The sequence below is a fragment of the Salmo salar genome, chromosome ssa24, assembly GCF_905237065.1.
Source record: "Salmo salar chromosome ssa24, Ssal_v3.1, whole genome shotgun sequence".
NCBI lineage: Eukaryota > Metazoa > Chordata > Actinopteri > Salmoniformes > Salmonidae > Salmo > Salmo salar.
Genome location: NC_059465.1, coordinates 4,444,658 through 4,461,746, shown reverse-complemented (window position 1 = coordinate 4,461,746; position 17,089 = coordinate 4,444,658). Strand labels below are relative to the sequence as shown.

Sequence of the window (17,089 nt, the reverse complement as noted above, 5' to 3'; positions counted from 1 at the left end):
ATAAAGTGGTTCATGTGAACCTAACTCACAGCTAAAAAATGTAAAGAAAGCAATCCAATGTTATTTGTTGCCTAGACTTTACTGCAAATGACACTCAAATCTTGAGAGAAAAAAAACAATACACTAATATTGTAGTTAGCCATGACAGCCTTTATAATAGAACACATGTGACCACACACATCTAAATATTGCACTTGGGGAAAAAACATCTTAATTTAAAGTAGAAATAGAATTAAAAAAACAGGCATTCTATTTTTGCTCTATTAAACTGCCCACATGTGTGCAAAAATTACATTCACTGAGTAAAAAAAATGTAATAACACCCCCTCACTCAAACGTGTTACTGTCAAATTCAACACAACAAAAGCAATATCTTTGGGCTACACATTATTACATTGTACACTTTCTGCTTGTAAGAGGGAAAGTGTGTGGTGTTCCTTTCACCTCTATGTTGGCATCCAGCTTAAGCCAGGCCCAGCTCCAGCTCCACTTCATCATCCCTGAATCCACTTGTTTAACAAGCAACGCCTCATTTTCACCTAATTCTCTCATTCAAAAATTAACCACATAACGTTACTTTAGAGGAAAAACATCAGTTCACAGATAGTTCGTTAGCTAGTTAGTTAACATTTCACACAGATTGCCAGGGTCCAGTAAGCAACTAACGAGTTATAACTTGAGGAAAGGCAAGGAGTCGTATACGAGTTAATGCTAATGCGAATTGGTTAGCAGCCAGCTAATTTTCACACCATGAACTAAATTATTTGATCAGTTAAAGTTGGCAAATGTTGCTCAACATTTCTCTGGCTAGGTAACGGAGAATTCAATCCAGCTAGCAAGATACTTAATGCTAACAACACTTGTTCCACCACACTTTGTCCCTCACCTCAAACTTTTCAAATGCCAGCTGTTTTTCTGTTATAGCTCAAAAAGTACGCTTCATCACATTCTCAACACCCGTCTCTGCGGTCAGGCTTCTCACCTACCTCTTCGTATCGTTCAGGGGACGAGCAAACTGCCTTTCCTCTCTCCCGCTGTCTTTCCAGAGTGCGCACTGGATGACGTAAACTAGCAAATTGGTTGTCTTTTCTCTCTCTTTCTTCTGTTATGTGTACGATTGGATGAGCCTTGGATGATACAAAGCCCCCCCAAAAAAACGATTCTCATCGGATCTACACGAAGCACATAGCACACATATTTTGGATTCAAAAAGGCGAATTTCGCCGAAAGGTGACTAGTTTGCATCCCTGCTGTCTGGAAGAACCGTTACCTGTCTGTTGAAATGTGTGGCATTTAAGCTACACGCCACATTCATCTTCAATTTGACACTCTGATAGCTATGGAGTGACATCGTTTCCGGTGGAGGATTTGAACAGACCTTAAATAATGTATTTCTTTAAAGTGTAATGGATCCTCCTACTTATTTCGCAGCCTTGAGCATAATTGTTCTCCCATGATGCAATTTAAAACCACATATCCTACATCCTTAGGGAGCCTAGAATTTACCCTAACAGCTTACACACATAACTGTATGTGGTTTAATAACTTAGGAACATCAATAAATGAGTCATGTTGACTTTCTGTGATTGTTCCTCCAACTTATTTCTTTATTTTACACCGACCACCTTGAGCATTATTTTGATCTACTTCTTCTCCCATGATGCAATTTGCTAAGCCACCCCCTTAGTAGGCCTACAATACAATTTATCCAAGGAAGTTACATACTGTACTAGTGTGAGAAGTTCAGTAATGTAAGAAGTAGGAACTCTCATTAAGTTCAGTCATATGTTGATTATAATGCATATTACCTAATGATCAACACATTACATAGCTGTGGCTCCTATATGTAGAAAGCTTTGTTGTGGTGCGAATAATTTTAGTGTACTAAAAAAGGAAGAGGCGAATGCAGTATTTCTGGTGTTCCCCAGGGTAGCACATCCCTACCCATCCTTTCCTGTGTGTGACATCCTCAGAGACGAGAGGTTCTTAATATTTATATCCTGCACTGTTAGAAAGAAGGTTCTGGATAGAACCACCAAGGGTTTTATGCACGCTTCATATATATCACCCTGAAATTGGTTCCATATGGAAACAATTTTTGTTCAGTGAAGAAGAACCCCTGGGGTTCTGATCAGAGAACTCTACAAAACGGTTCTATATAGAACCTTTAGGGGTGTCATATATGCAGCAAGCACTATAACCTTTATTGGTTCTATCCAGAACCTTTTTTTCTAAGAATGTGCACTCTGATTGGTCCCTCAGCTATTCCATGTATTCCAATTGGACTCTCCTAATCCATCATGTCATGAATAAGTAAAACAGAAAGGTGTAGTCACTGTGATTTATGGATCACCCATGTGGTACCACTTATTCATAATTGACAAGCTAGTCACTCTAAAAATATATATTTCATCCTATACAGTTGCATAAACATATACTGTAGCTATCTAATGAAACACATTGACGTTCATGTAAAGCAATTACATTAATAAGGGCCCATGGACTGGACGCTGGGGTGTGTCTGGGAGGTTACAAATGATGGGAGAGCTAACTGTGACTAACTGTGAGTCAACTAATCTAAAGTGGGGGTGAAACAGATTTATTTGATCTCTTTCTGTAACAAAATGGTTGCCTCCCCTAACTCCTGCAGAGGGTAAAAAATAATGGGCTCTAAGCTCCTGCAGGGACCTTGGAACCTTGTTTGTGCCTGACAGAGGTTAGATTGTATACTACGAGATGTGTAGCTATTGAGCCAGAATCTTCCTCTGCATCTCGCTTTCATTCATTTCATGTTTCATGAGCTGAAATAAAAGATCCCAGAAATGTTCCATATGCACAAAAAACATATTTCTCTCAACTTTTGTGCACAAATGTGTTTACATTCCTATTAGTGAGCGTTTCTCCTTTGCCAAGATAATCCATCCACCTGACAGGTGTGGTATATCAAGAAGCTGATTAAACAACATGATCATAACACAGGTGCAACTTGTGCTGGGGACAAGAAAAGGCTACTCTAAAATGTGCAGTTTTGTCACACAACACAATGACACAGATTAGCATGCTGACTGCATGAATGTCCACCAGAACTGCTGCCAGAGAATTTAATGCTCTTTTCTCTCCCATAAGCCGCCTCCAATGTCGTTTTAGAGAATTTGGCAGTATATCCAACTGGCCTCACAACCACAGACCGTGTGTATGGTGTCGTGTGGGCGAGCGGTTTGCTGATCTCAACGTTGTTTAACAGAGTACACAATGGTGGCGGTGGGGTAATTGTATTGGCAAGTTACAAACACAATTGTGTCACACCCTGATCTGTTTCACCTGCCCTCGTTATTGTCTCTACCCCCTCCAGGTGTCGCTTGTTTTCCCAGTGTATCCTGTGTTTCCTGTCTCTCTGTGCCAGTTCGTCTTGTATGTTCAAGCCTACCAGCGGTTTTCCTGGTTTCCTGCTTTGCCTTTTCTCCTTTTTCTAGTACTCCCGGTTTTGACCCTTGCTTGTTCTGGACTCTGTACCCACCTGCCTGACCATTCTGCCTGCCCTGACCTCGAGCCTGCCTGCCACTCTGTACCTCCTGGACTCTGATCTGGTTATGACCTTTTGCCTGTCCACGACCATTCTCTTGCCTATTCCCTTTGGATTTATTAAACATCTTAAACTCCAACCATCTGCCTCCTGTGTCTGCATTTGGGTCTCGCCTAGTGTCATGATACAATTGCATTTTATCAATGGCAATTTGAATGCACAAGAATACTGTGATGAGATCCTGAGGCCCATTGTGAGGCCAATTTATTTTTAAGGTATCTGTGACCAATAGATGCATATCTGTATTTCCAGTCATGTGAAATCCATAGATTAAGGCCTAATGAATTTGTCAATTGACTGATTTCCTTCTATGATCTGTAACTCAGTAAAATCTTTGAAATTGTTGCATTTATATTTTTGTTCAGTATACATGCACACACAAATGTATATTTTATTAGAATTCACAATGTAACTTAAATATTTAATTTTCATTCACATTGAACGCACGCACATGTGTGCGTGCAAAGACATGCACACACACACACTATTGCCTACGAGAAGATTACGATTTCAAGCCGCTTTGAAAATGACACACTGAAGTGAAGACTGTGCACTGTATATAAACATCAAACAGCTTTTTGAAGAGAACAAAGCTGCTTTAAATGCTCTGTTATCTGATTCACTATCATCTGTTGGGAGAAGTGAAACCATGATAAATGAAAGAGACAGATGTTTCATTCCATATGTCTTGTTAATTAAAAGGCGTAGAAGTAACACACACAGATGACAGTGTCAGTGATTGTTACTTCTCTAAGGTAGACAGGACAACCATGGGGGGGGAGTGTGTCACGATTTCCACCGAAGGTGGCGCCTCTCCCTGTTCGGGTGGTGCTCGGCTTTAGGAGACTAAATCCCTGTCAGGCTAGGTGGGCGATGTTTTCCACCAGATTCCGCTTCACCATCTCGTATAGACCAGGTTCCCAAAACACTAAGGCTGACGCACTGTCCCGTCTCTATGACACTGAGGAGAGGTCGATCCATCCCACTCCCATACTTCCGGCCTCTTGCCTGGTGGCACCGGTGGTGTGGGAGGTGGACGCGGACATTGAGCGGGCATCACGATCAGACCCCCCTCCACCAGGTTGTCCAGCTGGTCGGAAGTACGTTCCGCTTGGTGTTCGCGATAGATTGATCAGATGGGCTCACACGCTACCCTCCTCTGGTCATCCAGGTATTGATCAGACGGTGCGGGGTCTTAGAGGGAAGTACTGGTGGCCCACTTTAGCTAAGGACGTGAGGATGTACGTCTCTTCCTTTTCGGTGTGTGCTCAGTGTAAGGCTCCTAGACACCTGCCTAGTCAAACCCACTGCTAGCTAGCCGACCTTTACTGACTAGCAGCACTGTAGAAACTAATACATTACAATGGAACGATTTGACTAGTGCAGTGTTAGCTAGCTACATAGTTGTCTTTGTCATAGTTTGATAATTGTGTAGTTTAGAGTAATTATCGAGGTTAGCTAGCCAGCCGCGCCGCGACGCCGTTGTCCAGACTCCAGACTTAGTCAACACACCTAGTCATCGTCAAACCCACTGCTAGCTAGCCGACCTTTACTGACTAGCAGCACTGTAGAAACTAATACATTACAATGGAAAGATTTGACTAGTGCAGTGTTAGCTAGCTACATAGTTGTCTTTGTCATAGTTTGATAATTGTGTAGTTTAGAGTAATTATCGAGGTTAGCTAGCCAGCCGCGACGCGACGCGACGCCATTGTCCAGACTCCAGACTTAGTCAACACACCTAGTCATCGTCAAACCCACTGCTAGCTAGCTGACCTTTACTGACTAGCAGCACTGTAGAATCTAATACATTACAACGGAACGATTTGACTAGTGCAGTGTTAGCTAGCTACATAGTTGTCTTTGTCATAGTTTGATAATTGTGTAGTTTAGAGTAATTATCGAGGTTAGCTAGCCAGCTATTTTCGTCCCCCGCGACACCATTTTTCCAAACCTAGCCAACTATTACCGACGAGCAGCATTGTAGAAACTAAATACATTACAAAGGAAACTAAATACATTACAAAGGATTAGTGCTATGTTAGCTAGCTACATAGTTGCTTTTGTATCATGATAAGGTGTAGTACTGAAACTATCGAGGTTACCTAGCCAGCTACACGTTCAAACAAAGTCAACAACGCAGCCACTGCTAGCTAGCCTACTTCACCAGCCAGCAGTACTGTATCACTTGTCATTTTAGTCAATAAGATTTTTGCAACGTAAGCTTAACTTTCTGAACATTCGAGACGTGTAGTCCACTTGTCATTCCAACCTCCTTTGCATTAGCGTAGCCTCTTCTGTAGCCTGTCAACTATGTGTCTGTCTATCCCTGTTCTCTCCCCTCTGCACAGGCCACACAAACGCTTCACACCGCGTGGCCGCTGCCACTCTAACCTGGTGGTCCCAGCGCGCACAACCCACGTGGAGTTCCAGGTCTCCGGCAGCCTCTGGAACTGCCGGTCTGCGGCCAACAAGGCAGAGTTCATCTCAGCCTATGCTGCCCTCCAGTCCCTCGACTTCTTGGCGCTGACGGAAAGATGGATTACCACAGATAACACTGCTACTCCTACTGCTCTGTCCTCGTCTGCCCACGTGTTCTCGCATACCCCGAGAGCATCTGGCCAGCGGGGTGGTGGCACTGGAATCCTCATCTCTCCCAAGTGGACATTCTCTCTTTCTCCCCTGACCCATCTGTCTATCTCCTCATTTGAATTCCATGCTGTCACAGTTACCAGCCCTTTCAAGCTTAACATCCTTATCATTTATCGCCCTCCAGGTTCCCTTGGAGAGTTCATCAATGAGCTTGATGTCTTGATAAGTTCCTTTCCTGAGGATGGCTCAACTCTCACAGTTCTGGGTGACTTTAACCTCCCCACGTCTACCTTTGACTCATTCCCTCTCTGCCTCCTTCTTTCCACTCCTCTCCTCTTTTGACCTCACCCTCTCACCTTCCCCCCCTACTCACAAGGCAGGCAATACGCTTGACCTCATCTTTACTAGATGCTGTTCTTCCACTAATCTCATTGCAACTCCCCTCCAAGTCTCCGACCACTACCTTGTATCCTTTTCCCTCTCGCTCTCATCCAACACTTCTCACTCTGCCCCTACTCGGATGGTATTGCGCCGTCCCAACCTTCGCTCTCTCTCTCCAGCTACTCTCTCCTCTTCCATCCTATCATCTCTTCCCTCTACTCAAACCTTCTCCAACCTATCCCCTGATTCTGCCTCCTCAACCCTCCTCTCCTCCCTTTCTGCATCCTTTGATTCTCTATGTCCCCTATCCTCCAGGCCGGCTCGGTCCTCCCCTCCTGCTCCGTGGCTCGACGACTCATTGCGAGCTCACAGAACAGGGCACCCGGGCAGCCGAGCGGAAATGGAGGAAAACTCGCCTCCCCTGCGGACCTGGCATCCTTTCACTCCCTCCTCTCTACATTTTCCTCTTCTGTCTCTGCTGCTAAAGCCACTTTCTACCACTCTAAATTCCAAGCATCTGCCTCTAACCCTAGGAAGCTCTTTGCCACCTTCTCCTCCCTCCTGAATCCTCCTCCCCCCCCCCCCTCCTCCCTCTCTGCGGATGACTAAGTCAACCATTTTGAAAAGAAGGTCGACGACATCCGATCCTCGTTTGCTAAGTCAAACGACACCGCTGGTCCTGCTCACACTGCCCTACCCTGTGCTTTGACCTCTTTCTCCCCTCTCTCCAGATGAAATCTCGCGTCTTGTGACGGCCGGCCGCCCAACAACCTGCCCGCTTGACCCTATCCCCTCCTCTCTTCTCCAGACCATTTCCGGAGACCTTCTCCCTTACCTCACCTCGCTCATCAACTCATCCTTGACCGCTGGCTACGTTCCTTCCGTTTTCAAGAGAGCGAGAGTTGCACCCCTTCTGAAAAAACCTACACTCGATCCCTCCGATGTCAACAACTACAGACCAGTATCCCTTCTTTCTTTTCACTCCAAAACTCTTGAACGTGCCGTCCTTGGCCAGCTCTCCTGCTATCTCTCTCAGAATGACCTTCTTGATCCAAATCAGTCAGGTTTCAAGACTGGTCATTCAACTGAGACTGCTCTTCTCTGTGTCACGGAGGCTCTCCGCACTGCTAAAGCTAACTCTCTCTCCTCTGCTCTCATCCTCCTAGACCTATCTGCTGCCTTTGATACTGTGAACCATCAGATCCTCCTCTCCACCCTCTCCGAGTTGGGCATCTCCGGCGCAGCCCACGCTTGGATTGCGTCCTACCTGACAGGTCGCTCCTACCAGGTCGCGTGGCGAGAATCTGTCTCCGCACCATGTGCTCTCACCACTGGTGTCCCCCAGGGCTCTGTTCTAGGCCCTCTCCTATTCTCGCTATACACCAAGTCACTTGGCTCTGTCATATCCTCACATGGTCTCTCCTATCATTGCTATGCAGACGACACACAATTAATCTTCTCCTTCCCCCTTCTGATAACCAGGTGGCGAATCGCATCTCTGCATGTCTGGCAGACATATCAGTGTGGATGACAGATCACCACCTCAAGCTGAACCTCGGCAAGACGGAGCTGCTCTTCCTCCCGGGGAAGGACTGCCCGTTCCATGATCTCGCCATCACGGTTGACATCTCCCTTGTGTCCTCCTCCCAGAGTGCTAAGAACCTTGGCGTGACCCTGGACAACAACCTGTCGTTCTCCACTAACATCAAGGCGGTGACCCGATCCTGTAGGTTCATGCTCTACAACATTCGCAGAGTACGACCCTGCCTCACACAGGAAGCGGCGCAGGTCCTAATCCAGGCACTTGTCATCTCCCGTCTGGATTACTGCAACTCGCTGTTGGCTGGGCTCCCTGCCTGTGCCATTAAACCCCTACAACTCATCCAGAACGCCGCAGCCCGTCTCTCACGTCACCCCGCTCCTCCGCTCTCTCCACTGGCTTCCAGTTGAAGCTCGCATCCGCTACAAGACCATGGTGCTTGCCTACGGAGCTGTGAGGGGAACGGCACCTCAGTACCTTCAGGCACTGATCAAGCCCTACACCGAAACAAGGGCACTGCGTTCATCCACCTCTGGCCTGCTCGCCTCCCTACCTCTGAGGAAGCACAGTTCCCGCTCAGCCCAGTCAAAACTGTTCGCTGCTCTGGCACCCCAATGGTGGAACAAGCTCCCTCACGACACCAGGACAGCGGAGTCAATCACCACCTTCCGGAGACACCTGAAACCCCACCTCTTTAAGGAATACCTAGGATAGGATAAAGTAATCCTTCTAACCCCCCCCCCCTTAAAATATTTAGATGCACTATTGTAAAGTGGTTGTTCCACTGGATATCATAAGGTGAATGCACCAATTTGTAAGTCGCTCTGGATAAGAGCATCTGCTAAATGACTTAAATGTAAATGTAAATGTAGAGGGGAGTTACAGCCCTTTCCCGTTCCACAGTGACCTGTCGGTGGATTTCCTTACTGATTTTCCTCCATCACAGGGGAACACTACGATCCTGTTCGTTGTGGATACGTTTTCTAAGTCCTGCCGTCTCCTCCCTTTGCCCGGTCTGCCTACGGCCCTGCAGACCGCAGAGGCCCTGTTTACACACGTTTTCCGGCACTATGGGGTGCCTGAGGACATAGTTTCTGATCGGGGTCCCCAGTTTACGTCCAGGGCGTGGAGGGTGTTTTGTGGAGCGTCTGGGGGTCTCGATCAGCCTGACCTCTGGTTTTCACCCCGAGAGTAATGGGCAGGTGGAAAGGGTTAATCAAGATGTGGGCAGGTTTTTGCGGTCATATTGCCAGGACCGGCCAGGAGAGTGGGCGAGGTTCGTCCCATGGGCCGAGATGGCCCAGAATTCACTCCGCCACTCTTCCACGAACATGTCACCGTTTCAGTGCGTGTTGGGCTATCAGCCGGGTCCTGGTACCATGGCATCAGGGCCAGACCGAGGTTCCTGCGGTGGAGGATTGGGTGCAGCGCTCAAAGGAGACCTGGAGAGCCGTCCAGGAGTCTCTTAAACAGGCTGGGGGACGGCAGAAGGTGAGCGCTGACCGCCACCGCAGTAAGGCTCCAGTGTTCGCGCCGGGAGACCGGGTCTGGCTCTCGACCCGAAACCTGCCCCTCCGCCTGCCCTGCTGGAAGCTGTGCCGATGGTTTGTAGGGCCATTTAAAGTCCTGAGGAGAATAAACAAGGTATGTTATAGGTTAAGGCTCCCCCCTCACTATCGTATTAACCCCTCGTTTCATGTGTCTCTCCTCAGGCCGGTGGTAGCTGGTCCACTGCAGGACGCTGAGGTGTGGGAGGTCCCTCCTCCCCCCCGGACATCGAGGGGGCACCGGCGTACACTGTCGGGTCCATGCTGGACTCTAGGCGTCGGGTGGGGGGCCTGCAGTACCTCGTGGATTGGGAGGGGTACGGCCCGGAGGAGAGGTGCTGGGTAAGGAGGGGGGTGTCCGCTGTCCGGATCGCCCTGCACCTCGTCCCCCGGGTCGTCCTCGAGGCCGGTGCGCTGAGAGAGCCGCGAGTTGGGGGGGGGTACTGTCACGATTTCCACCGACGGTGGCTCCTCTCCCTGTTCGGGTGGTGCTCGGCGGTCGTCGTCACCGGTCTACTATGTGCCACCAATCCTTTTTTCTTTTTCGTTTGGTCTTGTCTGCTTTGATTGTGCACCTGTTCCTTGTTTAGGTTAATTAGTGTGGTTATTTATTTTCTCCCTACCCGCTTTGTTTCGTGCGGGTTTATTTTCGTTTCCCTGTTTCTATGTTGGGCAACGTTATTTTTGTTCATGTATATTCATTCAGGTTTTTCCCTAGATTGTTTCTTCTAGTGGTGTTAACAGACTGTATTTAGGTCCTGGGCCTGTATGTTTTGGATGGACTCATTAAACATTTTTTGCATCTACTCCTCTCCTGCGCCTGACTACTACACCCACCTCTCGTAGAGAGTTCTGACAGAGTGACTGAGATGCAACCAAACAGTTGGACACTTGGAAAATTGTCTAGGTAATTTCCTACACATTCTAAACACGTTCAGAACAGTTATCCCATCGGCTGAGCCGAGGCTTGTTTGATAGGAGACACACAGCTGTGTTGATTTCCCATGTTATCTTCCTACATACATTTATTTGCATACTGAACAATATTCTATATATCTCTCTCTCTTTCTCTCTCTCTCTCTAGTCAACCAACTCCACTGCTCTAGTCAACCTATTTCTATCTTTGATGGCTGTGGATAGAGTAAAGTCAGACTATCCATAATATACACAAAGTGATCAGAAATAGAAATAGCAGTTCTTACTCAAGCACAATGTCTGTTGAGATATGTTGGAAGTAGAGAATCAGGTGCTCATGCAAATACAAGACTTTTAAAACTTTCAAGCATAGGCTATGTTTAGCTTTCAAATGTACATTTATTGATCAACAGAACCAGCCTTCCATAGCCTTCTGGTTTGGATCGTCCAGCCCAGGCTGACTGGAGGTGTATTACAACACAGAGACTACAGCTTTCAGGGAAACAACCGAGCCAGTCCCTGCATGTCTAACAACTCCTACTTGGAGGTCTTGTTCTGTGGTTGCCATGGCGTGTTGAGGAAGCCTAGGCAGAGAACTATGTCAATTTTGTACTGTTTTTTTTTAAAGTGTTTTTTATTGAATTTTTTAATAAACCCCTTTATAGGGGGCTTTTCCGAACAACCACCAAGTGTGGTGGTCTTACTGCCGCTTTTACAGTCACCGAGGCATCACCCAGGTGGGTGGTACACTTTGATAGTGGATGATCCAGCCTACTTACTGTCATGCCTACTCCCTCTTTCCAGCGCTCAACGTCGCCGGTCTACTAACCACCGGCCCTGGCAACCATTATTACGCACACCTGCTCCCCATCATTACGCCTGGACTTCATCACCTTGATTATATTCCCTTTATTTACATTTTACATTACATTTTAGTCATTTAGCAGACGCTCTTATCCAGAGCGACTTACAGTAGTGAATGCATACATTTCATTTAAAAAAATTCCATACTGGTCCCCCGTGGGAATCTAACCCACAACCCTGGCGTTGCAAACACCATGCTCTACCAACTGAGCCACATGGGACCATTTAGCCCTCAGTAGCCTCAGTCACCAGGCAGTATTGGTTTGTTGTCCTGTTCAGTACGAATCCCCTGTTTTTTTGCACCTGTTTCCTGACTCGTATTTGTGACAGCATACTGCCTCGCAATATGGAAGCATTAGAGGAGAAAACCATCTTCTAGAAGGTCCAGGAACAGGGTCATCTGCTCGACCAACCCCGCGACAAGCTGGCGCAACTGGGTAAGGCCATGGAGGAGGTTCTCCACCGCCTCAACACTACCAGGGAGGCTATCCATACCCCTATCAGAGGGTCTCCTACCAAGGGTCGTCACAGTGAGCCAGTCCCCCAGCCTACCCAGCCATCCACCCAGGTCAGCGAAGCCCTATTGTCCCTTCCGGAGAAGTATAACAGTACTTCATCAAAATGCCATGACTTCCTACTCAAGTGCTCCCTCTATTTCGCCCATCAGACGGGAGCCCCAACCACCGAGAGGTCCAAGGTTGCCACGGTCATTTCCCTACTGGTCGGGCGGGCGTTGAAGTGGGCTACCACCGCCTGGGAGAGAGGAGTGGAGGAGCTGGGTTCCTATGAGAGGTTCACGGCTCTGTTCGGGACGGTTTTTGACCATCTTCCAGAGGGCAGAGAGGGAGGTGAGCGACATCTCCAACTCCAGCAGGGTCCCCAGACCGCTGCGGAGTACGCCCTTACCTTCGGACTGTGGCAGCCTCTAGCGGATGGAATGAGACGGGCCTCCACACTCTCTTCTGGAGAGGACGGCGCAAAGAGGTCCAGATGGAGTTGGCGTGTCGGGATGACAACCTATCCTTGGACACACTCATCACGATGGCTATCAATTTTGATAAACTTCTTCGGGAGCGCCGTTGCTCAACTCGCCACTCACCTCCCACCTTTGGCTGTCCTGAGGCTGAGCCTGAACCCATGGAGGTAGGGGCCACACACCTCTCCCTGGCAGAGCGGAGTTGCCGGAGACAGCTGGGGCTCTGTCCCTATTGCAGCCAGGAGGGGCACCAGCTTCAGCGGTGTCCGGTGCGTCCCAACCCCGAGTCCACTAGGGCAGAGGTGATCTTCCGTCTCCCAGGGTAGGTGTGCGTATTCCATCATCGTTTTCTGCCAAACCCTTTCTGGTTCCCATTTCACTGGCTGGCTGTCTCTCAGGTGTTGTCTCTACAGCTCTAGTGGACTCGGGTGCCACAAGGAATTTCCTTGACCAGGCCCTTGCCTCCTCCTTGAACATAAATTCGTACACACTCTCCTCTCCTTTTCCGGTCCAAGCCCTGGATAAGCAACCATTGGGATTTGTCACAATCACGCACATCACAGCACCACTCACCTTCACCGTGGGACCCATGCACCAGGAAAGACTCCCCTTCCTCATCATCATTCCTCATAATTTATTTAGCCCTCAGTAGCCTCAGTATCAGGCAGTTTTGGTTTGTTTTCATGTTCGTTTTGTTAATTTGCCTTGCATCATTGTAATTAACCTCTCCTACTGCACCTGCTTCCTAACTCCCTGCGTATACGTGACACTTACGAAGGAGAAGCTATACACATCGAAGATGACAAGGTGCCCGATGAAAAGCTCCGGCGCCGTTCTGTCAGATGTTTTCCAGCCAATTCCTTGCCTGGCTGCACTATCAATGATCCCTCCGCTCAAGACACTAATTTTCCAAACTGGCTAGATTCATCTGAAGCTGTGGACGACCATCGCCCAAAAATCACCAGATCCCCAAAATTATTGTGCGCCTTTGAGATTTTACTTGGAATGAAATGTATAATTATTATTACTTGTTCTGTAATTAAGACTGCTAGCTAATTGACTTCTTCACATGCTCCACATTCATTAGGGAGGAATTTATGAAGCAGGACATAATCTATTTCCCGTGTTCAGCCCCCTGCATTAGACAGTGATGATGATACATCTTAAAGAAACACTGTTGCTGTGAGTGGTAACACGATCAAGATTGATTATAATCATGTTTTCCATTCTAAATTGGTGTTTCTGAGTCAATTCCAAAGCCTGGTCAGATCACATATCACATTATGTAGGACCACTTTGCTCTCAAATATCCACTTTGACCACAAGAGCAAAATACAATTTGTAAGCTATAACTGCTTGTTTTTTTTAACCAAAGTTATTTTATGATACAAGATACTGTTTCAAAAGCGATTTGACTTTGAACTATTTTAGTACATGAAATTAACAAATCGAGTACCAAATGCTCAAAAGCAGAATGCCATCATATGGAAATATTGTGAGGAAAACCCTGTTTTGTTTAAACATTTTGCCACCCACTGCTCGATTGATTCTTTCTCCATAAATGGCAAGCAAATAGGGCTGGGAATTGCCAGGGACCTCACGATACAATATTATCATGATACTTAGGTGCTGATACGATGCGTATTGCGATTCTATATGTATCAATGATTTATCACAATTCTATATGTATTCCATTTCGATACGGCAATTTTATTGCGATTCAATGTTCCAAACATATTGCTCACTATATGTCTGCTGCAGAGGGACAAGAAAGAACCATCATAAAAACGAGTTTTGATCGGTCATGGAAATAAAAGTGCTGAAAACATGTTGACTCACCATTTAAAAATAAGACTGAGGGCCAAGCTATAGGTGGAGAATCATTTTTGGCGCAGGTACAGCCGACTAGCGCTAGCTAGCGTTAACTACGTTTTTTGAGAATCGACACAATAGACACAATAGAATATAATATAATATCGTCCAAAATAATTTTGTGATACTAATTCCCTTCCTCCTTCCCTCCCCTTTCCTGCCCCACCTCTAGAGGGGAAAGACGATGGGAGAGAACACTTGTGCCAACATTTAAGCTCAGCTGCATGCCTCTGACACCGCACCATCAGCACTTACAGCATCCCTAAGGAAACCTATTCACCGTCCATCTCCTCGGCAGACAGATAGACAGACAGACAATACAGAAACCACAGAGAGCACAGAAAGCATGTTATCAGTTATAATTTCCAGCCTGCCAGGCATAGCAGCCCACAAGAAAATGAACCACACACGCACTACATCAAAATTGCTGTTTGATTTAGTGGCGTTGGTGATTGTTCTGCGGGCCGGAGCGCTGTATTGATATTTTTTTTAAATACGCGATAATGTGATTTTAGTAACCAGTAGCCCGTTTAGCCCACTTTGATAATGATCTCTCTAAAAAGTAATTTGCAATAAAATGCTGAGGGAACACTTATCAAACCGGCTGACAATGGTTGATAAGCGTTCCTCTATGAAGACAATCAATTACTAATTTGCAGTTCTTCTAGATAGCACTATACAATATGTACATTGTAATGCCTACGGTACGCTGCAATAATGTATAGGCAGGCAAGCAGACAGTCAATGTACTCCAACCATATCCACTGACTGCATCACTGAACAAAATCAAATAATCTGAAGGTTTTAGCACCTAAAGTACTTCTCTAAACTCCTCCAGTGGTTGATGACACAAGCTCAACGGTTTTATCTGGTGCTGTGACTAAGGCAACATCCTAAATGGCACCCTATTCCCTATACAGTGAGTGCACTACTTTTGACCAGGTCCCATATGGCTCTGGTCAAAAGTAGTGCTCACTGTATAGGGAATAGGGTGCCATTTTGGACGCATGCTCAAGTCAAAAGGGAGGGATAGAAGAACGACAAGCTGTGTGTGTTTATCAATCTCCCATAGTGGACAGAGTCACAGGACACATGCCATGCCATGCTAGCATGATGCTGGAGGTCTGTCCCAAATGGCACCCTATTCCCTACATAGGGCACTACTTTTAAGCAGAGTCCTATAGGCCCTAGTCAAAAGTAATGCACTATATAGGGAGTCGGGTGCCATTTGGGATGTACCCTGGGACTTACTGGGCGTTGGTAGAGTCCATACTGTACTCCTCCTGATACCTATAGGCACAGCACACATGGACACAGATAGGGAGATGTTAAGAGGAGAAAAGGAGGAAAGGAAGAGGGAGGGATGGGGGGCAGCGGCATGCTTTTATAGAGGACACATAACACCAGAAAGACAAAAGGGTCTCAGAGTAGGAGTGCTGATCTATTAGCAGGTGCCATGATTTACAAAAATGAAAAACTGATCATAGGTCAGGATCACGATCACACATTAGGATTGACAGGGATTCTCGGATACAATGCTTTGATTGGTTTAAGAACAGACGGGAGACTCTCATTGCAAACCACAGGAGACTACAGGACAGCAGGAAGGAAACCCACTGGGTCAATCGCAATGGCTTCAGCATTCAAATGACGACAAATTGGACAGATTATACTTCGTTCTGTAGCAGGTTGAATGAATGTATCATGGTGACATTGAGCCGAGCGGTGCCATGGACACATTAATAACATATGGTGACAGCAAACAGAGAAGGATAATGTTGAGAATCAAAGGCTCAATGTCAAACATGGAGGATATGCGAATAGTCATGGAGGATATAAGAAAAGTGAGTCAATTAAATAAGAATTTGTTCTTAACTGACTTGCCTAGTTAAATAAAATATTTTTTAAATCGGAATGAAATCGTATGGAACAGATTTGTATAAAATGACTGTACCATACTTTATACTGAGCAATATGCTAGCTAAAGTTATAGACTTCCTGAAGTTTGCTAATGAGAATCTTAGTTATAAGAATCAACAGCTTATAGAGAGAGACCTTGGGGAGAGACCATTACTTTACTTACAATGTACTTTTGATCAAACATAGTCATAAAAATAAACTAATATGGACAGATTGAGTTCTTATTAGGAGGGGCATGGTGATTCCCTAGATATAGTACCTGACAAATTAAAAAGATAGAATCGGACAAATACCTTTTATGGATTTGTCACTTCCTATACTTGTAGATGGATAAAAATATTCAAATATTTTTTTGGAACCTGTTCCTGATCTAAGCATTTTCTCAAGCGACACTTAAAATAGGCCTACTATACTACCGTTCAAAAGTTTGGGGTCACTTAGAAATGTCCTTGTTTTTTAAAGAAAAGTACATTTTTTGGTCCATTAAAATAACAGCAAATTGATCAGAAATACAGTGTAGACATTGTTAATGTTGTAAATGACTATTGTAGCTGGAAACAGATGCTTTTTATGGAATAAACTGGCCTTCTTTAGACTTTTGAACGGTATTGTACATCAGAGGCAGATTACAATGTTGTCCAGGCCACATACTTTTGAGCTAAACCTAAATCCCTGAGCTCAACTACATTCAGGTCACTCAGTGTGGATGAAGAGAATAGTGTGTTGCGCATCACAATCAGGAAGTAGTCAGGACCCTGGAGAGGTCCAGTAACCACTTAGGTGTGAACAGAGATGTTTTATCCACACTACTCTAAACTGGAACTCATCACCTATTGAGTCTCTAAGGCGAAAACTTTTGACTGCCAAATAAAAAACCCTATTTTAGTATTCAGTCTGTC

The 17,089-nt window shown here is 46.0% G+C and overlaps 1 protein-coding gene across 7 annotated transcripts in view; it reads right to left on the bottom strand.

Annotated features, from left to right (window-relative positions):
* LOC106585221 (potassium channel subfamily T member 1) overlaps window positions 1-17,089 on the bottom strand; it is an 88,376-nt gene that overhangs the window by 61,045 nt on the left and 10,242 nt on the right. For 5 of the 7 annotated variants that reach the window (XM_014171192.2, XM_045706783.1, XM_045706784.1 and 2 more), the window contains exon 2: window positions 15,522-15,560. The exons of 1 other annotated variant lie outside the window; for it this stretch is intronic. In XM_014171192.2, coding sequence (XP_014026667.1) covers window positions 15,522-15,560 — 39 coding nt within the window. Of the gene's footprint in view, window positions 1-444; window positions 485-15,521; window positions 15,561-17,089 lie in introns of those variants that run through there. One more of the 7 variants, XM_045706786.1, reaches the window with a different exon arrangement.